The sequence below is a fragment of the Alosa pseudoharengus genome, unplaced genomic scaffold, assembly GCF_046254945.1.
Source record: "Alosa pseudoharengus isolate Yale_2024_CS ecotype anadromous, Long Island Sound unplaced genomic scaffold, YU_APseudo_1.1 YU_APseudo_1.1_scf_2, whole genome shotgun sequence".
In the NCBI taxonomy this organism is placed as follows: domain Eukaryota; kingdom Metazoa; phylum Chordata; class Actinopteri; order Clupeiformes; family Clupeidae; genus Alosa; species Alosa pseudoharengus.
The window spans coordinates 1,002,453-1,024,236 of record NW_027468663.1 but is presented as its reverse complement, the minus strand read 5'-3'; the positions used below and the strand labels follow the sequence as shown (position 1 = coordinate 1,024,236).

Below are 21,784 nucleotides of genomic sequence, written 5' to 3'. Positions count from 1 at the left end.
GGTCTCTGAAACAGCTAATGAGGATGTGCTTCACGGTCCCTCGCTTCAGGCACAGTGGGCAAAATGGGGATTCCACCTTTCCCCGGCAGAATAAATTAGACGTATGTACACACAATGGCCACTTTATTGTACACATGTTCAACTGCTCTTAAACACAAATATTTAATCAGCAAATCACTTTCACATGGTAGAAACACAATTCATTAAGGCATGTAGAAATGGTTGAGATAATCTGTTTAAGTTCAAACCGAGCATCAGAATGGGGAAGAAAGGTTATTTAAGTAACTTTGAACGCAGCATGGTTGTTGTTACCAGACGAGGCTGATCCGAGTATCAGAAACTGTTGATGGACTGGTTCGAGCTGACAGAACTGTGATTGAGGCAGTCTAATCTCATGGACTCTAAAACCAAGACTTCTCAGATGTTTTTGTGTCAGGAAGTGAATTTCTTTGTTTCTTTGATCGGAACGTTGGATATCATGTTTTTTGTTTTAAACTCTGTTTAATTTTAAAGTAGTGGTGCCTCTGTTTGAAACGCAAGGTTCCTGTCTGTGTATTGGAGAAATGGCATTGTTCTTGCATAGCCTGACAGTCTCATTTATTTATTTATTTATTTATTTATTTATTTATTTATTTATTTATAGGGAACTGGTGCTGCAAGTTTCGACGAGTTTGGCAACTCAAAGTACCAGAACAGGAGGACCATGAGCAGCTCTGATCGTGCCATGCTCAATGCTTTCAAAGAGATCTCCACTATGGCTGACCGAATCAACCTACCCAGAAACATTATTGTAAGTGATGGGGTATCTATCTGAAGATAATGGGGTTATTGAATTTAGATATATGTGAATCTGTGTTCTACTCTGTGATGCCTTATGATTTAGTTTGAATCTGACAGAAACTGCTAAACATTTTTTTCCAAAATGTCATCTCCACATTTACTATTATAAAACTTGGTATGGGACAGGTACTTTGCTGACTCCATCAAAGGCACTGCAAGAGCAAAGTGTGGTAAAGGGATCCACAGACGTGTATGTGCTGAAGCAGCTTTGCCAGCGAACTGGCAGAGCTTTCTAAAGCCTATGGTATGGTCCCGCGTCTGCGTCTCGCGCACGCGGCACTGGTGAGCGTGTGACGAGAATTGCGTAATTTTTAAGGCATGCGTCGCGTCTTTGGGTCGACCGAAATTTAAGACCGCGCGTCAAAGTGACGCGTAGACTGCGCATGTGTAAAACGGAACTGCTGTAAACACTCCCCTCCAGTAGGTGGACCACAAAGAAGAACAACACTTACACCTAGAAACAAACCTAGACAGAAGAAGACTGGTTTGGTTACCATAACGATGATTGAGCAGAGTGCCTGTCCTCAGCTTGCCTGGCTTTGAGTTACGTGAGACATCACGACATGGAGTCAACTTCGACCGATGTAAAGCCACAATCCACAGATACATTCTTTAACATTATATTTAACAGTTACTTTACCATCTATGGTGTAGAACCCAAAGTATTTCAAGACACCTCATTTTAGATGAGTTGGGGACGTAATTATCTGTCTGCTGGCCGTTCTGTGCATCACCTTTGATTGTCGAAACAGGGTGGCTGCATGGGCTCATTGTGGCTACTGGCTATTATATTGGCTTGATTTGGTCATGAGCCATGGATCATATAGCACTGAATGAGATGGCAAACAATACAATAAAACTAATCATAGACTGTAGAAATGCGCTACACAGCACTAAAAACTGAATAGTTTATTTATAGTTTGACTACTGATATTTCACGTCATGTTCGAATAAAAAGTGACAGCCCTACTCCCTGCATAGAGAGCTGACATGACTTCGGATTAAATGCATCTTTTAAAAATGAGCGTAGCCTAGCACCTGTTACTGAACAATGCTGAAATAAAATCGCGAAACCCAGAGCCATATAAAGGTATCTATCTACAACGCTCAGGCGAAACCCAGTAACACTTGCTGATCGAGATGCATTCTCGCCTGTTCCGTATAATGCGTTATCATAGTGATTATAATAATAAAGGGAATGTAGCCTACCTCTCCCAGGTGCAATCATTATCACCTAGCCTACTCCTGAACAATGCTGAACTCAAATCTCGAAACTCGCCTGTCAACACCGGATGCATTATCATAATAATAATTGAAGGAATAACCTAGGCTACCTCTCGCTCTAAATTAGTGCTGCCGCGATTAGTCGACTTACTCGACCTAATCGACCATGAAAATTAGTCGACGGCAATTTTTTTAGTCGAAGAGTCGTTTTACTATTGACCGCCTATTTATTTTTGGTCTCAAACAGCTCACTGTAATGTTATATTAACTCTATGTTATTAACTCTTGAAAAGTACAATGACTGTCTTTGGATGTTAAACAGGCTACTAAGACTTTGGCAGTCATGTTTTACACCCCGCTATGCACACAAGTGTTAACGCCAGCAGCAAAGCTGCGTGCCTGCCTGCTTTCAGCGCAATTCATTATTAGGCAGAGCTAAGTGGGGGGAGCTAAGCTAGTAGGTTACGCTAGTCCAGACTCTGACTAATATAGTATTGTGGAAATTGAAATAAATGAAGTGTCTCACGTTGACAACGCAACGGCGTGTCATTACTGTAATTCATTCATACAAAAAAAAACTTTAAAACGAACATGCCGCCGCCCGTGATATCAACAATCAAGGTGCGCGTCATTTCCCATGGTCAATAAGTCACGACGCATATTTTTTTAGTGTTCAAGCCAACTGAAAAAGTGAGGTAACCTATGTGGTAAGACGCGCAAAGTACCTGTAGCCTACTTGTTTTGAACATGCTGATGTTAGGCTCATTTGCAAAGTCCTCAACTCCTGTCGCCTTTCAAAGTCCAGCGTTTCTCAAACTATGGGCCGCGCGGACCAGCACCGGCCGTAACGTGGACACTGCTGGTCCGGAGCCGCGGAGTGAAATTATTCCCGGGGTTTCGTCTGATAATTTACTACGCAATTGATCAAGGAACCGCGGACCGACAGAAAAAGAAAACAAACGTTTCTGCAATCAGTAGGAAATACTTGCTAATTTGGTGTCATCAAACATAGAGGCATACAATTAAATGGTGGTATGAGCGTTCATTCAATGCGCGAGAGAAACTGAAACCACTTGATAACGTTGGTAGCAAAGCTCCAATTCAACCTATTGGAAAGCTATTTAATTATGAAACTACATTTAATAGAACAATGTGGATTTGTGCAACTTCCATAAAAACAGAGCACAGACTATAATACACTATCTAGAGTATTGTAGGCCTATAGTCAAATTTGAATAACGTGGCCAAAAGCTTGTGGCATAATTAAATATGTCAATGTTCTTTCCATTTGCCTACCAGTGTATGATGCTTGCATGAGGGAAACATCCCAAAACGATGACACCCATATAATTGCTATTGTTTTGAGAAGTATTTATCATGCAACCATGCAAAAGCAATGGAACTATTGTAATTATATTTTACATTAGTAAAGCAGTCCTCTGATGAGCATGTTTTCACAAACTTTTTGTGAACAATGTTAGCACTTTAAACACTGGCTGCTTTGAAGTGCATGTATAACAATATAGCATAAAATTTAATAATTGTGATGTGATATAATGATAATTTGATGGGGGTGGGTTCAAGTAGGTGGGCCCTATGACCCCAAAGTATGCCATGACCGGGCCTCAGGTCAAAGAAGTTGTCTATGTCCATGGCAACACTGGCATACAAATAAAGTCTATCAAAGGTCTGACATTAGATCTGAAGGTAGCATTTTAAATGGGTGTTTTTTTTAAATACATAAGGTTTTTACAGTACAGTTACTTACAGCTTCTAACAAAAGTAGGGTGATATATTTTACGTTTTCCCTTTACTTAAGTTCAAAATAAAACGGACACAACAAAACAACAAACACTTGATTTTTTAAAAAAAATAGTCGTTTAGATTAGTCGACTAATCGAAAAATTAGTCGAAAGATTAGTCGTTAGAAAATTAGTCGTTAGTGGCAGCACTACTCTAAATACACCCATTATCACTGTGAGACATTATACATGAACACAAATAGTTACTTCAAAACTTTTATTGACACGTCATATTTACAGGTTTTTGGTTCATACTTTTTGGTATGAGGCAGGTGTGAAGACTCAATACAAATTTAATTGAGGACATCTGTACGCACAACTCTTTCTTACCATGCTGTGTTTAGAAAAATGTATTTACTTTGTATCGCACCAGTATTGCTGCCCTCGCAGCACCGAGTCACTTAGCTATAGGCTAAGTAGCCTAATAAGCAAGTAGGCTAAGCTAGTCTCTCAGCTATACCAACAAGTGTGCTGTGTGTGTTCTGGTGGATGATAAATGGAGCGATGCGATGGGCCAGCTTATCAAACTTCCCAGCAGACAGGCGAACGTACTCGTGGTGCTTTTTCCTTCATCAGCTCTTCCGTCGTTCAGTGCTCGCACCTCCCACATTCTTCTTTTCTTCAGGCGTTTCAGGCTTCTTTGGTGGTTGTGTCCTACTTTCAGGCTCGACGTACCGCCCCCAGTTAATCCGTAGTGCGCAGGCGCTAACCTTAACGATTTAATGCGCATTCAGGACAGCAGAAATTGGAGTATGCTTCACGTCCACGGCAAAAATGACGCACGTCTTGGACACGCGCAAATGTGACGCACGACCATACCAGAGCCTTAAGGGTGGATCAAAATAAAACAGATCTTTTTCAATACCTTAACATTTTGGTTAAGTCATTTGACCCTGGAGAGAAGAAACTTGTCATTACTCAGGGAGGTAACATCCTTTGCAAGCCACAGCTGCCTGACATATGTGCTTTATCTCCATGCAACCATGAGGAAGCAGATAGCAGGATGATTTTGCATGCATTTCATGCTGCGCAAAATGGCCATCAAAAGATCATACTTCAAACTGTTGATATGCAGATGTTATAGTGCTGGCAGTTTCTGTGGTGCAAAACCTTGGTGACACTGAACTCTGGGTTGAAATTGGAACAGGGAAGATTTTAGGCACATTGCAGCACATTAAATTGCACACAGCCTTGGTCCTGAGAAGGCACGTGCACTTCCAATGTTTCATGCTCTGACTGGTTGTGACTCAGTGTCTAGCTTTGTTGGTTATGGGGAAAAAACAGCATGAGCAACAAGGAAAGTCCTCCCCGAACTTACTCAGGCATTGTTGGAATTGAGCTGTGCTCCATCTGATATTCCTCACTGATATCAGAGACAATTGAAAGGATCAGTTCTGCTGTAAGACAGAACCAGTACATGTGAGAGGTTAGGTAAAAGCTTTTTTCAAAAAGGCACAGTGTTCGCCGAATTCCACCAACAAGTGCAGCTCTTGAACAGCATGTGAAAAGGGCAACATATCAGGGTGGTCATATTTGGGGCCGAGACAAAAGTGGTCATTGAATTCAGCATGGCATTTTAGAATCTTATATGTTATGTTATTAATTAAAGGAACCATATGTAAGATTGTGGCCAAAACTGATACTGCAATCACTTTCAAATTACTGTAGAGTGGTGTATCCCCTCCACCGCCCCCCTGACTTGAGGTTGCCAACCCGGATGCCGAAACACTACTGACTTCGTGATTAGTAGATAGGTGGAGGGTGGCGCATCAGGCCAAAACACAACATCAGTTGAGGGCTGCAACTTCACTTTTTAAATGACAATATCCTGGCCGGACTACTGTTGTCAGTGATATAAGTATTTGAAATGAACATGATTTCTTAATGTCTAGTGACATATCAGGGCCTTTTATGATTAATTGAAATACATTTCTTACATACGGTTCCTTTAAACCTTGTGTTAATATTCAAAGCTCAACTGCTGAAGAGTTGAACTACTGGTTCTTTGTTCTGTTTCTTATATGCAGGCCTACATTAAAAAGACAAAAAAAAAAAAACTAATCCTAATGAGCTGGCACCTTGCCGTGGTGGATTAGCCTGTGTCTCTTTCCATGTCAGCTGTTTAAAAACAGTTGACCTTTTTGTGTCACCATTCGTGAATTGCTTTGGTAGAGACCAGACAAAAATCAGCTCTAAATCACTTGTCATTGTGATGTCTAATTTTGATCACATAACATGAATTTACAGATAATTCATTAACCCATGTATATATTTAGTATTACAGGAGCACATTTTATAACGTATCTTATATTTTAAAGTTTAAAGACCTTCTTTGTGAAATTCTGCTTATATTTACATGTATTTATGGTGAAATATGTTATTGCATTTTATGTTTCTGGCAGCTTTTCCAATCCATTTTCCCATTACGAAATCCATATCCTACAGTCCTAAATCTGATCAGATCTCCTTTGTGAGCCTTCATACCAAATTGCATGCTTTTATCGCAAAGTGATCGATTTTTGCGCTTAACTGCCCTACTACTTAGAACTCTGCCAGGTGCAAGCTTTAGCCGTTAGAGCTGTGATGTCATCATCGAAATTCAAATCCTGAACATTCCGCCATTCATTTCAATGGTGCCAAAAAACGCCGAAAAACGGGAATAACGCAAAAACGACGGGGCAGCCACAGTAAAAGTTCTGTATTTTGACTGAAATTTTCTATGCATTCTGATTCATTAGAATCATGGCCGGCTCTTCTTTGCATCTTTTTCTGGGGCCATACAAACCTGTAGGTTATTACTACAAGTGTGGAATTATTCTACAATATTCACTCATCATGACCATCCTAAGTCAATCTACTGCAGTAATTCCTTTCTCAACCAGTAGAAAATGCTTAACACCTGATTATGCTTATGCATGAAAAAAAAATACTGTCATATACCGTGAAAAATATGGTCATATACATTTTCGGTCATACCGCCCTGGAACTAAGACTGACTGATATGTAGCATATTTATACATTTTTGAATTATTCATATATAAATGGTTTATTCATATACCAAATACATTCAAACCATTGTATCTGTTGTTATGAGGTCCTATCGCTCTTAAGTTACCAGTGTAAAAAAGTTATTTATATATATATATATATATATATATATATATATATATATATATATATATATATATATATATATATATTTTTTTTTTTTTTTTTTTTTTTTTTTTTGTTTAATCATCTACAATATTTACTGCATTCAATACACTAAATTTCTCTCTCGTCAACAAATATGCCAAAAATGGGTTTTTATATGAATTACATTATATTTTGACGATTTTCGGATACACATTAGGAGAGGATTTTCAGAGACTACATAGACCCTTCTGTATCAAAATGACCCTATGCATGTCATACCATTGAATACAACTAGTCCTTCTGAGGAAAATTATGTATATTTTATTGGTGGGGTGTAATATATTTGAGAAATAGGTGTTTTTGTGTGTGAGATGGTTATTCAACACTGAAATCCCTGGCCTTAATTTGAGACCAGCAAAAGCTAATATTTGGTTGTCAGGGAAATTACTGTGGATAATGGTAAATGACCACTTTAAGTAAGTAAAGTGGGATAACTACAAATGAACACTAATTAAGTATTTTTATCTCCTAGGACCGGACAAATAATTTGTTCAAGCAAGTTTATGAACAGAAGAGCTTGAAGGGCCGGAGTAATGACGCAATTGCTTCAGCCTGTCTCTACATTGCTTGCAGACAAGAAGGAGTGCCCAGGACTTTCAAAGGTCACTATCCTTTTACTGGAAATGTACAATGAAAGCATTACTAATAGTCAAGTGTGTAATTTCAGATGTATCGTAAACCTGCTAATTACCAACAATTTCGTTCGAAAATTCTAAAACAACGTTTTAATACTTCAAAATAACATTTGCTAAATTAACCTTACATTTTTCAGTAGCCATAGGTGTGTAGATTTGAACAAAATCTAGTTTGGTTCTTACCGGGGCTTTTACTGCCTGAAATATCCGATTTTGTTTACCACGCTCGGAATTTAGTGCTGGGCTGGTGGGTGCTTATTCCCAACCTTTTGTACACGCAGCCTTACAACACTGTTTACAGCTCTTCGAGTCACGATAAAATGTAATTTTTGGTACATAGCTAATTAAGATAAACGTATGGTGTGGGTGCTTGCGTTTCTTTAGGAATCTGCCGTCTTGGTTTGTATAGTAATTAGGGGTGGGCGATATATATCGTCTGCGATAATATCGTGATTGTTGTTTTAACGATGTGCAAATTTACATTATCGAGTATTTAAATTACTTATGGGGAAAAAACACTCAAAATCACGCATTGAAACCCCATACATTCACTAAATCCAGGAGGTGTATGCAAGAGAAGCCCCGTTGCAGCAGAGCAAGTGTCACATGATCGCTAGTGGGTCCACGTTGTCACACGCAGGCCTAATGTTTATTTTGTGTAGCGAGATCCAGACGTAGCCTACTTGGGATTTTGTGCAGCTACTTCTGTTGACGTAGCATTAATGAGACAGTCACATTTTTCCTACATGGTATTATATGGAGAGAAAACATTTGCCTTTGAGTATTTTAATAGTCAGTTGTAAACAAAGAACTCTTCTCCTGTAACCCTTTTGTAAATGGACTGAAGTTCGCTCTAAATATCTACGTGTATCGATTATGCTAACCGTTAGCTTATGGCTAATGTATATGAGAAATCCCATAGAGATGCTAACGCATTAGTTTCTATTCTGTAACTTGGAATGCTAGCCTACATAATTTCTCTTAAACATAACATCGAAGGAAATAACTAGATGTACTCTGTTGGTCTGCTAAGTGTTACAGTGAATCCTAAGTAAAGGTTTTTGAAAGGAACTTCAGCTTCAGACTTTCTCTTGGGAAACTGTTAGGCCTATAGTCATCATCTTTAATGTAGCTGGCTAGACCATGTCATTGCCACACACACAAGTGGGCAAAATTGGAAATGTGACAATGCATTGGTTGATTTGGTTAAAAAGTCACAGATAGGTTATTGGTTATTATTGTATTGATGCTATTCATAAATAATGAGCTGTAAAGTAATTCAGACTTCTACAATTTTTTTAAAAGGATATCGACTAATTATCGTTATCGTCAAAATCACAAAAAATATCGAGATATTATTTTTTGTCCATATCGCCCACCCCTAATAGTAATGAATATTAAGTGACACATACACGTAAGAGGTTGGACATACAGTGGGTCCCTGTTAAGTTTGGATGGGTTCCTTCAGGAATCAAGATCCCCATTTTCTCGGCAGAAATGGCACAAACTGCAGTTGACACAAACAACCACAAGGTGTCACTTTGGTGCCACTACTATTTTTGATGCGACTTGACTTACTGCTTCCATGATGCAGTTTCCAAGTCAGTAGAACAATCAGAGAAAGCTGAGCCATTACCAAACATATATGATAATACAATAGCGTGAGTTTATATATCTTATACCCTATTTGTCACGGTTACTTATAGATTTGATAGTGAAACGATAAGCGCATAAGAGCATAAGAGACTTTCAGTGGGGGCACGGGAACTTAAATTGATCACGGTAGTTTAAGCTTACACTTGACAAAACATTGTAATATGAAAATGTAGATGCAATTGTTGTAAAATGGTGCAGCTCCTTTAAGAAAGCACCGTGTGCAGGGATGGAGAGAGAGAAAGCGAGAGGGGATAGGCCTATGTGTGTTAGAACTTGTGGAAAAAGTACGTGCTGTTGAGACTGGAGCGAGTCATATTCAAAATAATGCAAAAAAAAGCAATTATCCTCATTCATTGCAACCAAAGCATGCCTGCTTGCCGACGTTCAAACGAAAAATATATCAAAGCACCTTTTGCGTTTGAATGTAGCACGAAAAATTTTTTAAACAGCTGGACAAATGGTTTAGCTAATTGATTATATAACCTGTACACCAGCAATTGTTGAACATTTACCTGTACAAGTACATTGACAGTAGCCCAGCCTAACAGCATGTTGTAGGCCTACTGTAGAAATTTCACTTAAATTGCAACCGCAACATGCCTGCTTGCTAACGTTCAAACGACAACGAAAAAGATAATAAAACAACAAGAGGGTTGAGTCTGAATGACACTGAGTTTTTAGACACTGAGTTTTTGTAGTTAAGAAATATTTTCGTATAAAAAAATGGTCATTCTTCAATCTCCTTCACTGACGCCTATGGAAAAGGCTTAACGTCCCAAAACAACGATCAATGATCATCAAATTTCTCTCACATTGCTCCTCATAACCATCTATAAAAAAGTGTTTTTTCTTTTCTTTTTGAGCACATCCGAATCCCAGGACATAACGCACGTACTGGACCTTATAATAGGCTCGAGATATAATTCCAAAGGGGGCAGATAGGGGCCACTGCACTTAACACTTAAAAAAATGAAGCTTTCCGAACTTTGAAATTGCGATCAGTGACTGGCATCGGGTGAACGAAGCTTTTCGAAGTTGAACAGGCTAAAAACTATTTGCGCACCTCCATGTCACAGGAGAGACTGGGCTCTCCCTTCTATGAAAAAAAACGTGAGGCTACCTGCAAACTGGCCTATGATTTCATTGCTGAGTTTGCGGCAAAGCAAGAAAATGTTTTTTTTCCTGAGTCAGGATGGCGAGTCAGTGTCATTTATTTGTCCAATGTTAGCCTATAGATACAGACCAGTACATCTTATCAATAGTTTGAATGTCGTGTGTGTTTCTGCTCATTGACAAATACCGTTCAGCACAATGATTCATGCCCAATTAATTCCCCCTGTTAAAGTGTTCGCCTTTGTTACACTATTTGGTTTCATGATGTAGCCTATGATAAACACCATATGGCCAAATATGTGACTCAGCTAATGTTATAGGCTATACAATTGAATTTCCCCTCTTAAAGGCAAGCTGGTGTAGCTTATTAGACTAGGCTACTATTAAAATACACCGACGGTAGCCTTGGCTATGTGTAAAGTAAGCTATTGCATGATTTCATGCACGTAAGTGAAAAGGGCCTTGCATCTGTCAAGTTCGCACAGGGCCTCGCATCCCCTTGCGACGGCCCTGCAGCTCCCCCTAAGACAGCGAGGAAAATTTTTAAATACGCAATAAACCCGGGAAAAGTTGACAGGTTTGTTTCGGTCCCGGTGATTATTTGTGAAATTGTGCAAACGACAGCCTTTTCAAGGCATTTCAAGGAAGGAGTCGTAGCATGCAAGCTCCCAAATTGACCCAGTAGCCTAAGGCATCAATAAATTGTTGGGACTGGGGAGGGTCATGCGTTTTTTCTCAATCACTTTGGAGGGTCATAGAAAAAATTCTTGCTGGCGAGGGAGGGTCACGTCTTTTTTGACTAACGCTCCCAAAACTCCTCCAGTAGCCCCTTAATTAAATAAATAACGAACAGTCCCTAATTGATTAATAGCCTAGGCCTACACCAGCAATTGTTGAACATTGACCTGTACAGGACATTGACAGTAGCCCAGCCTAACAAGCAAATGTTGCAAAATACATCAAAAGACGCAATTAATCAGAAATAAATAATGTAATCTGCATCGCTTTATTTAACAAACTGCAAGCAACAAGAGCATTGAGTTCGCTGTAAGGCCAAACCCAAGAGCAAAGTCTATCTGTTAAGGCAGTCGATAGGGTATATAACAAGCTGTGTGCCTGGAAAGACGATAGATGACGGCTCTGGTCATCCCATACCCTCCCCCCACTTCCTGTAGCCTACTATTATGAAGGCCTGTAGCCTAAAACGACTCGTTGCCTTTTTGTGACATTAAGCTTTTTCACGTTAAGCCCCCCTTCCCCATCCCCTTCTTTCACAAGCAGTGGGGGAGCGCGGGGCACAAAGTAACACTTTTTGGTAGACAAAGGAGGGTTCTCCGCGCTTCTGTCGTTTGGCCACAATCCGTTGCAACCAGGCCAGGACAGATATTTTAGAGAGAAGGAGAGACGCCGGTGCAGCTCAGATGTCTTCTTAATTTTCTTTATTCTTTAGTAAAAGGTGCAGAACATTATTAAACTTCGACTAACATTTCGATGTGTCGGATGTTTTTGACTAACGAACATCGAAACGTTAGTCAAAGTTTAATAATGTTCTGCACCTTTTACTAAAGAATAAAGAAAATTAAGAAGACATCTGAGCTGCACCGGCGTCTCTCCTTCTCTAACACTTTTTGGCTTTGGCTAAATATTTCTAAAATCATTTGAGTTTCACTAGTCACATGTTTTAACAAGCAACACTTGTTATTGAACTAATAACAGACGTGTGTCGAAAATTGACTTTATTTTCCATACGGAGAAATAACATGTGCAGAGTCTAACCAAGGTCAATCTTGCCAAAAAAGCCCTCAAACCTGAAAACACATGAGGCTAAAGTGCAAAACATCACAAAACTAACTAAACTAACACGCATATTTTTGTATTGCAATCATTGTAGCCTATAGTTGTAACAGCGCGTAACAGTCGTTTTACTCCCCGGATGCGCTCATTATAAAGAACGTTTAACGTGTCCCAAAAACAGCTATCAATTAATCACCAAACGTCTTATAAACAAATATTGCCAGGAGAAACACCTTGCAAAAAATGATAACAATAGGCCTAGGCCTTTATATGGCTCTGCTCCTGCCTAGATTTGAACTCAGAACTGCCTGAAAGTTGCAGATCTGTTCTGGAAATACGTGCATTAACCCACTCGACCGTCAGACAACGCTATCTGCCTCGAGTAGGCCTATTGGGTAGGACTGTAGCCTACACTGGTTGCTGTGGCACAGTCTTGAGTGACCGAATTCGTTTTTCTTTGTCATATGAATGCTGTCATTTTGTTAACATTACTGTTAAGGAGATGCTGTAGGCAAAGTCTATATTTCAGCCTCGTTAGTGTAGTAAAGAAAATCAGAACTATTCACAAGGTTTCTGGGCAGCATGTTTATGTTCTGTTAGCAAGCGAACTTCTCATGACTACCGACAAAGTAGCCTACTGCCAGCTGACGAAGCTCTCATTTTAAAACATTACTGAGAGACAGACACTGTACAATCAAGAAATCTTGCCACTGAATCCAAAACTATGTTTAACATTATGTACAAGGCTTAGGCTACAGTGGACTAGCATGTTGCAGGGGCTGCTAAAAACACAGAGAAACGCACTGAAAACTCGGCCAATCACAGCCCTTGCTGTCGAATTCGTCTGGTTCGACCGTGGAACTCCACAGCGGACTATGCTGCCCCCAAGCGGCTGCAGTTGTACTTACATTTCACCATTCACCATGATCGTGAATGAAGTGTCAATTTTTAACGGGGACCCACTGTACGTGACTGTTGGTAATATGTCAAGTTCCTATACACAGGAAAGGTGTTAAAGCTGTAGGAAGGGATGTATGTAGAGGTGTATGTGCTGTAGGTAGGGATTTTCCCATGACTCCGTATAACAACAATGCCTAGTTGGCTGGGGGCAGTCAGATTTTTTTTTTAATTATTTTTTTTTTCTCTACTGACAGCACCCAGTTGTTCAAGGTCACTGAGTACTATGTTGAAAACTGCCGGAGATTTCTTTTAATTCGCCTTATTCACCCGGCTGCCATTGTAATCCACTTGCCATCACACCTCAGTCTAGCAGATGGTGGTAATGCACTCCATTTGCAAACTGCCAAAAAAACCTCACATCTTCTTCCTCTTCCTCTGGGTGAATAAGGCGAATTTTTCACATAATCATAGCAAGCCAATGTCTGCCCCACTAGTATTTACCACGGGCCCCTGTTGGTTGCAATACTATAGAATGTAACAAAACATAACTCTAGAATGTGGTGATTGAGAATGAATGTTAATTCTGTCAGCTTGACTCTTTGCAGAAATATGTGCAGTGTCAAGGATATCTAAGAAAGAGATTGGCCGCTGCTTTAAGCTCATTCTAAAGGCTTTGGAGACAAGTGTCGACCTCATCACCACAGGGGATTTCATGTCTCGCTTCTGTTCCAATCTGGGTCTTCCCAAGCAAGTGCAAATGGCTGCCACATACATTGCCCGTAAAGCAGTGGAGTTGGACTTGGTGCCAGGCCGCAGCCCTATCTCTGTGGCAGCTGCTGCCATCTACATGGCTTCTCAGGCTTCTGCAGAGAAAAAGACTCAAAAAGGTAAAATACACATTATACTATAAAAATTGTATTTAAAATGAAAATTGAAGGGGTAAGTTACTATAATTTATCAGTGGTCTGTTAAAGTGGACATGCACCTGAAATAAATGTGCATGAAATAATGCGTTTTCTAAAGGCTCTGGCACAACAACCCGACGGCCGACCGTTGTCAGAAAAGGCAGGGGAAGGACTGATAATAATAAAGCTATAATAAAGAATAAAAGCTATAATAAAGAATAAAGCTGATAATAAATAAATGTATTATTGTAAATCTATATGGTCAACAATGCATTATAAACAACTGGAATAAGTGAGAGGGACAATTAAGGGAAACAATCCAGAAAGAAGTCGTCCCTGTTGGACAAACGTTGATTTCCCAATTACATATGCTTATTTAAGAGGATACTATGCTGTGAAAGAGGACATCATATAAAACAGTGCTATTTGTTTTTGTATGTTATTTTCTGGCATATTTTCTTGCTTGGCCAGGTGGGGGCGCTATGCCAGGCAGGCCCATTGGGTATCTGGATGTCATAATCATAATATTTATTAACCTGAAAAGTTGATGTGTGTGCCAAATTTCATTAGTGTACACAAAATCCCAAATACCTCACTTCCTGTTGGGCGTGGCATATGCATTGTACATACAAAAAATGTTCATCTTGGGGAGATATACACACCTACAAAATTTGGTGTGTCTAGCTGAAAGTATATGCCAACAACGGGATCAGTCACATAAGGGGGCGCTAGCGAGTCCTTGGGCCACGCCCGGGGCCAAGCCTTTGTCCCTGAGTAGAGGTTGTGATACCGGATGTGTGTGCCAAATTCCAAGACTTTTTGACCATGTTAACCACCTCAAAAAAGGACAAGTACGGCAGTCAAATAACAAATCAGAATAATAATTAATAATAATAATCCTTCCAAAAACAATAGGGCCTTGCGTCCTGTACGGCAGACAGATCCCTAAGAATAATAACAACAACAACAATAATAATAATCCTTCCAAAAAGCAATAGGGCCTTGAGGCGCCCTTCGGTGCTCAGGCCCTAAAAATAGTATTGAGTATTGATGGTCATTGGTTTAACATGGAGCATAAAGAAATTGAACCACTTGACACATAAAATTGGGAAAACTCCTAAAAATGACTTACAATGTTTTCACAGTATTTGAAGGGAAATGGGAATGGAAAATCCATCCTTTGCTATGAAACTGGAATTGGCACAAATGCTTGTAGCTTAGACATGGCATTGGCTTTTGGACACACATTGGAACGTACCTGAATAATTTTAGTACAAGATTGTTGTAGTGGATATCTGTGAAAGTGAGCCTGAGAAATCCATGTTGATTTAGAATGTAAAGGTGAAAAGGTAATGGGAATACCCCATACACTCCTTGTGATCGCCACTGAAGTCCTAACAGGTCCTGTTAAAGGTCTATTGGCGCGAATCGGCTCGGTTATATATTAGCTGGGGCGGCCAATAGCGATCACTCTAGTCCTGTTCATAACCTTTACGTTCTCCATCAGGCTAACTACTTGGCGTTAACCAATGGGAACATACTCTTACCTTACCCGGCTAGGCTGTCAGAGGCGCCCTTGAATAAAACGTATGCACGGCGTGCCGTCCTGGACAGGGCACTCTTCCGTGTGAACGTCCTTGGCCATTGCTGTGAAAAATAAACAGTATAGTCAGGTAGAACTTTGTGAAATTTGGGCATAAGTGTGACATAAGGTACTAATGCAATTTTTTTGCATAAATTGATAGGTAAGGGGGTGTCCTTTCAGAATCTGACGGGTGCCGCTCCGGCACCCTTGAGCATTTTCTTTAAAATGGCATCACCTGCCACACCCCTTTTTTTGATCATAGAAAATCATGTAAATAGACATTAACATATAAACCTATCATGTATGGTATCAAATTAAAGCTCTTTTCATACAGAAATCAGCTTTGACCATAATAAAGTAGAAAAAAATTGTTTAGGTCCCTCCAGAAAACAAAATACCTTTTGGAAAGTGACCTTTAAGATCAAATTAGGTTCCTTTTTGCTGCATAATAGCTTATACCTCTAAATCGTGTCATGTTTGGTATTAAATTAAATACATTATGGAACTGCCATGTAGCTTAATACATACAGGAATACAATCATTCAATAGTAATTCATTTTGATATGAATTATAGCAAGTCTGATGCACCCCAATTCACCAACTTGCGGGTTAGCTAGCACGTTAGCTTTAATTTCCCTTGAATCAGTCGCTTAATTTAAGACAGCAATGTTGTGTACTTCCCAGGTAGTTAGCACATTAATTATAACTGTCCTTGGATATTCCCCCAGAATTACAGACAACAATATTTTTCATCCTAAAATTTTTTTAATGCTTTAAAAACAGACACAATCCAGGATTGATACAAACTAGTCTGAGTTATGAGGTACTTGCCAGTTAGTCAGCACATTAATGATAATAGTCCTTGAATTTGCCCCCTGAATTACAGAGAAAGAGGACAGAATCAAGAAAATTATTTCTTCCAGTATTGCAAGGAATGACACATCATTTGGAATTACAACAACAAATAACAACAAATGTAAATCAGGTTTATGGCCCAAGTATACTTGCATATACAAGGAATTTGGTCTCTGCATTTATCCCATCCGTGAATTAATGAACACACAGTGAGATGAAGATGAAGTGACACAACGAGCACACATAAGGACGGTGAAGCACACACTAACGCGGAGCAGTGAGAGATCAGGTGCTCAAGGGCACTTCAACCGTGGTAAAATGTGCTCTGCATTTTACCCAAAAAATTGCATTAGTACCTTATGTCACACCTATCCTGGGGTTCTACCTGACTGTAATAATAATAATAATAATATGCATATTTGTTTTCTTACAGAGATTGGTGATATCGCTGGTGTGGCTGATGTAACAATTCGGCAGTCCTACCGTCTCATCTATCCAAAAGCAGCAGATCTTTTCCCACCAGATTTCAAATTTGATACACCTGTGGACAAGCTGCCTCAACTTTGAAAAAAAAAAAGCATTCTAAAAATATACATGTACTTTTGGAGTTGTTTTTCCCTTTTTTTTAAATAAAGTTACATAAAATAAATAAATAAAAATAAATCTAGATAGGAATCATACTGCAGGGGCACAGAAATCTAAAGGACACACATTCCAAAGTTATAACAGAATTGCATATTGTTCTTCAAGGAGATGCAGCAAATTAATGTGTGCATGTGTATATACTGTATATATGTGTAAGTGAACTGAATTTGTTTGCTATAAGCAGGTTTCATACTGTATACATGTTTTGTTTTGTAGTATTGATCAAGATGTTGACTTATTGTCCTGACATAATGAAATAATAAATGTTTATATATATATATATATATATATATATATATATATATATATATATATATATATATATATATATATATGAAAAACATTTTCAGTTTGATAATTGTATTTGTGATTGTATTCGGTAAATACTAGTGCTTGACGCAAAAAGTGTTCATACTGTCCTTGTATACATATTGAGTTATGTACCAGATGGCATCAGAATAAATCATTAAATATTATTTTTCTGAATTTCTAAAGTTAATAAAGGATACTAGATATTTCTGTGTAAATGTATTCACTAAAAGGGATGATATATTAACATGTACAATTTTATATATCTATATGATGCGTGTGTGATGTTGCGTTCCGTCACCGCATGCCAGTGGGTGTTCCCGATGGTCGAGGGTGTATAGCCTAGTATGCAAATGCCTTGAAGTAGGCCTATAACCATAATTTGATTGGCTGGTGCCTTCCGTTCTCCATTGGTGCAGCACAAGGCGATGGGAGCAATGAGAACAAGATGCGTCTCCTGCACTGCACTGCACACAACTGTGGGTAAGCACTGTTAGCAATATCCAGATAAAAGTTTTTTTTTTTTAATTAAGTATGTTTTTTAGTCTAGGTCAATTTTGAAAATAAATTAACCCTGAAGGCAAATCATGTTAATTTTTGGCATACAACATTTTTAGGGGTTTTGAAGGGTGCTGAATTCAAATCTTCTGTATGCCAGGCTCAAAAATGTCCCATAATGCCTCAAAAAGGAGAAATCCAATATGGCCGCCGCCGCCAGGTCAAAATCTAATTAATCACTTATCTTTAGGACTGTACAAGGTTAAAACCTGAATGTAATGTGCTTTTATAGGTTTTCACATATAGGGAATTCAATGCCATGCTCAGATTTAAGATTAAGACTAGAGAAAATGCTTGAAATGAATGTACATGGTTAAAATTGTTGTCTCGGATAATTAATAATTCATGAAAAAAGAGGACCATGAAACAGGTTGATGGCTTTCTGAAGAATTTACTTGAAACATGTTTTTTATTTTTATATTTTAACTATCTATTTATATTATTTATCTGTATTTTAACTATTTATTTAGTATTTGAAGAAAATGCTTGAAACTCTTAAGCTATTACTACTAGATTTGCCTACTATTGAAATATTGTACCTGAGCCTATTGTTTTGATGTCAGTGTGCTATGATGACATGTTTGCCCATCCCACCCCTGCCCGTACCCCTACACACACAAATACCCATATGTAACCCTGAATGAGGCCACACCCTCTACCTATACACTGAGGAGGCACTTTTTAGCAATTATGTCGCTCCTCTCACATGATGCTCAGCAGTAACAGGTAAACTATAACATAATATCACAACAATTTGTTTAGGACCATGTAATACATCTATAATAGCATGTGAATATTGTTATGTGAGGATTATGTATAGGCTAACTGAATAATTAATATATCGTAAGAAACTAAAAAAACGTTAGCTAGTTAGCCTTTGTGAATAGGAAGAAGCTAACTAGAGCCTCGACTCTCCGGGATGTGGGCCCCCTCTTGACAAGATGTTGGCCGCAGCATACAAGGCCCCCGGCACATGAACTGCTCTGAGAGAGCTGAACAGGGGATGAGCCCAGAGCCACAGGTCTGTCGACAGGCTGCAAAGACCTGGAGACCCCAAGCCCCCCTGTCTGTTGATGTAGGCCGCAGTCACCGTGCTGTCGGTCCTCACCATCACATCTTCGCCACGGCAGATAGTGTCGGAGGGCAAGGAGAGCAGCCCTCAGCTCCAGGACATTGATGTGCTGGGATAGCCAAGGGTCCGTCCAGAGACCATTGATAACCTGACCATCGAGAACGGCGCCCCAGCCTACTGGGGATGCGTCTGTAAATACGACCCAGTCACGAATCTCTGGTTCCATGGCACTCTCCTTCTCGGTGTTGGCGGGATCTCTCCACCAGTGTAGGGCCCTGTGAAGCCTGCGGGACACAGTCACCTTGGCCTGGGAGGGCCTTTGGGGGCACAGACCAAGGCTCAACAGGCACCTCTGGACTGGGCGCATGTGGGCCATAAAGCCCAAGAGGCGAAGGCAGAGTTTCCACTCCACCTGGGCGTGCAACGTGAAGCAACTGAGACATTGAGACGGTTGCCCTCCTGGAGTCCAGGACCATGCCCAGGAAGGTGGTGACCTGGGAAGGCTGGAGCCTGCTTTACTTGGGATTGGGGCGCAAGCCCAAGTCCTGAATGTGCTTCAACAACAAGGCCACGTGTAGGCGGCATTGCACTTCTGAGGTTGCACAGATGAGCCAGTCTTCTAGATAGTTTAATATTCTGAGCCCCCTCTGCCTCCATGCACCTGGTGAAGGTTCGGGGTGCCAGAGAGATTCCAAATGGGGGGACTTAGAACTCGAAGACCTGACCCTCGAACGCAAACCTCAGGAACTGCCAATGCCCTGGCCATGGGTATCTGAAAATAAGCATCCTGTAGGTCGATGGTAGCAAACCAGTCCCCTGCATTGATGGCCTGCCGCACCCTCGGAACTGTGATGAACCTGCACCTCAGAGACCGGTGTACGTTGAGAGCCCTGAGGTCTAAAATAGGACGAAGGTCCTCTGTGTGCTTGGGTACAGGAAAATAACGGGAGAAGAACCCCGCTTGGGGGTCTGAACTCCTCACTTCCCTTATCGCCCTTTTGTCCAGGAGGGTGGACAGCTCTGCACGTAAGGTCTGAGCGTGGGTCATGGTGGAGAGCACCCATGGATCTGCTCCAGCCAAGCCTTAATGGATCGAGCTGAGAGGTGAGGCTGGCTGGCCTGGAGATTGTCAGGAACGACAAGGGCGCCTGGACAGGCCACGGCCACTAGCACGCTGCCCCCCCCTGCCAGCTTGTGGGCAGGTACCCCGCCCCTGGGATGCCTGAAGCCGCTGCATGAGATCAGTCGGCCCCCAAGACGGATGCCCCAAGGTAGGTGTTGGCTGAGGCGTGAATGCTCTAGGGCGCCTAGCGCCCCTGGTACGCCTGCCAAGAGACCCTCTCACCTCTTCTGCACAGGGCCAGCTGTCACGCGCCTGCTGTGGGCCGAACATGGACCCAGGCTCCACCGGCACTCTCAAAAGACGCTCTCTGTCTGCCTGCTGGAGCTGAGATTAAGACAGCCAGAGATGGCGTCTAGCTACTTAGAACTGAGCCAAGGAGCGGCCCGATGCCACTGCCTGCTCCTTAGACACTGCAGTGAGGTACACAGAGACACATTAGAACAGAATGGATTAATTACTAAATAAATAGGTAAATATGCATTATTAAATAAATAGTTAAAATACAGATAAATAGATAAATACAGATAAATAATATAAATATATAATTGAAATATGGTAATCAACCTTGCTTCTAAACATGTTTCAAGTAAATTCTTCAGAAAGCCATCAACCTGTTTCATGGTCCTCTTTTTTCATGAATTATTCATTATCCGAGCAGTGTTCGAATTACCATAGGGCCCGGTAGTGCCTAGCCCCCTTAGTTCTGGCCAGGGCATTACTAGTTCTGCTAGAAATCACTGTCAGAGGGGGCCCACTCATTCATTGTCAAGTTGCCAACCCGTAACTATGATAATCTACATTTTCCCCGTTGGTTGCAATGTGTATTTCCCCCACAGACTGCAGGGGCACTGCTCCGCATAATAGCCCCCTGTCCTGTCCGATCTCACCCTCCTCTGAATCGAGTTGTTATTAATTTTGCTAGAGCATTGTTAGCGATTGAGCAATTAGCAGCAGTGGGAAAAGTTAAAAGGAATGTATGTCGAGGAGTATCGGGACTTTAAAATGCAAGGGGCAAGGGAAGGGTCCTGCCTGAAGAAACTCGTCATCGCAGGCAACACATTTTTACCTAGCCTACTTCGGCAGAATGCGAGAGAGGATTCTCTGCGCTTAATGACATTGATGACAAAGCCAGAAATCGTTTAAGGGAGCGCAGCTTAAATGCGCTTCTTTTTCTGAGCATCAATGCGCCTCCCCTGGTCCAGTTCAACCCTAGCCATTCGTGAAATCATGGCTCACTGGGCATCTTCCATCAACTGCGTGGAAAGCGGGGAAAAATGCCCAGAAAGACACCAATAGGCCACTTTGGGACTATCTCCAGTAGGCTTAGACGAGATGTGATAAAGACAGCTGTTTTGTGTTAACTTTCAGTTTTTTCAGTTGTGCGATGTTCAGTTGTGCACGTAAAATATTTGACAATTAGCTCTGCTCAGATTCATTTTTGGCAATAGCCTTTGTTATTAGGCTGAATTTCATAATGTCATATATTTCATTTTAATAAACTGGCTACCCTGCTTATTATAATCTATTGGATGTTGAATCGACAGTAGCCTTTGTTATTAGGCTGAATTACATA

General features: G+C 40.5%; 1 protein-coding gene across 1 annotated transcript in view; it reads left to right on the top strand.

Moving 5' to 3' along the window:
* The window catches only part of gtf2b (general transcription factor IIB), a 33,933-nt gene extending 16,269 nt beyond the window's left edge, over positions 1-17,664 (top strand). Inside the window, exons 4-7 of the mRNA XM_076293366.1 lie at positions 644-790; positions 7,534-7,663; positions 13,765-14,046; positions 16,938-17,664. Coding sequence (XP_076149481.1) covers positions 644-790; positions 7,534-7,663; positions 13,765-14,046; positions 16,938-17,071 — 693 coding nt within the window. The 3' untranslated portion in view covers positions 17,072-17,664. The remainder of the gene's footprint in view (positions 1-643; positions 791-7,533; positions 7,664-13,764; positions 14,047-16,937) is intronic.
* Positions 17,665-21,784: the final 4,120 nt, after the last annotated feature.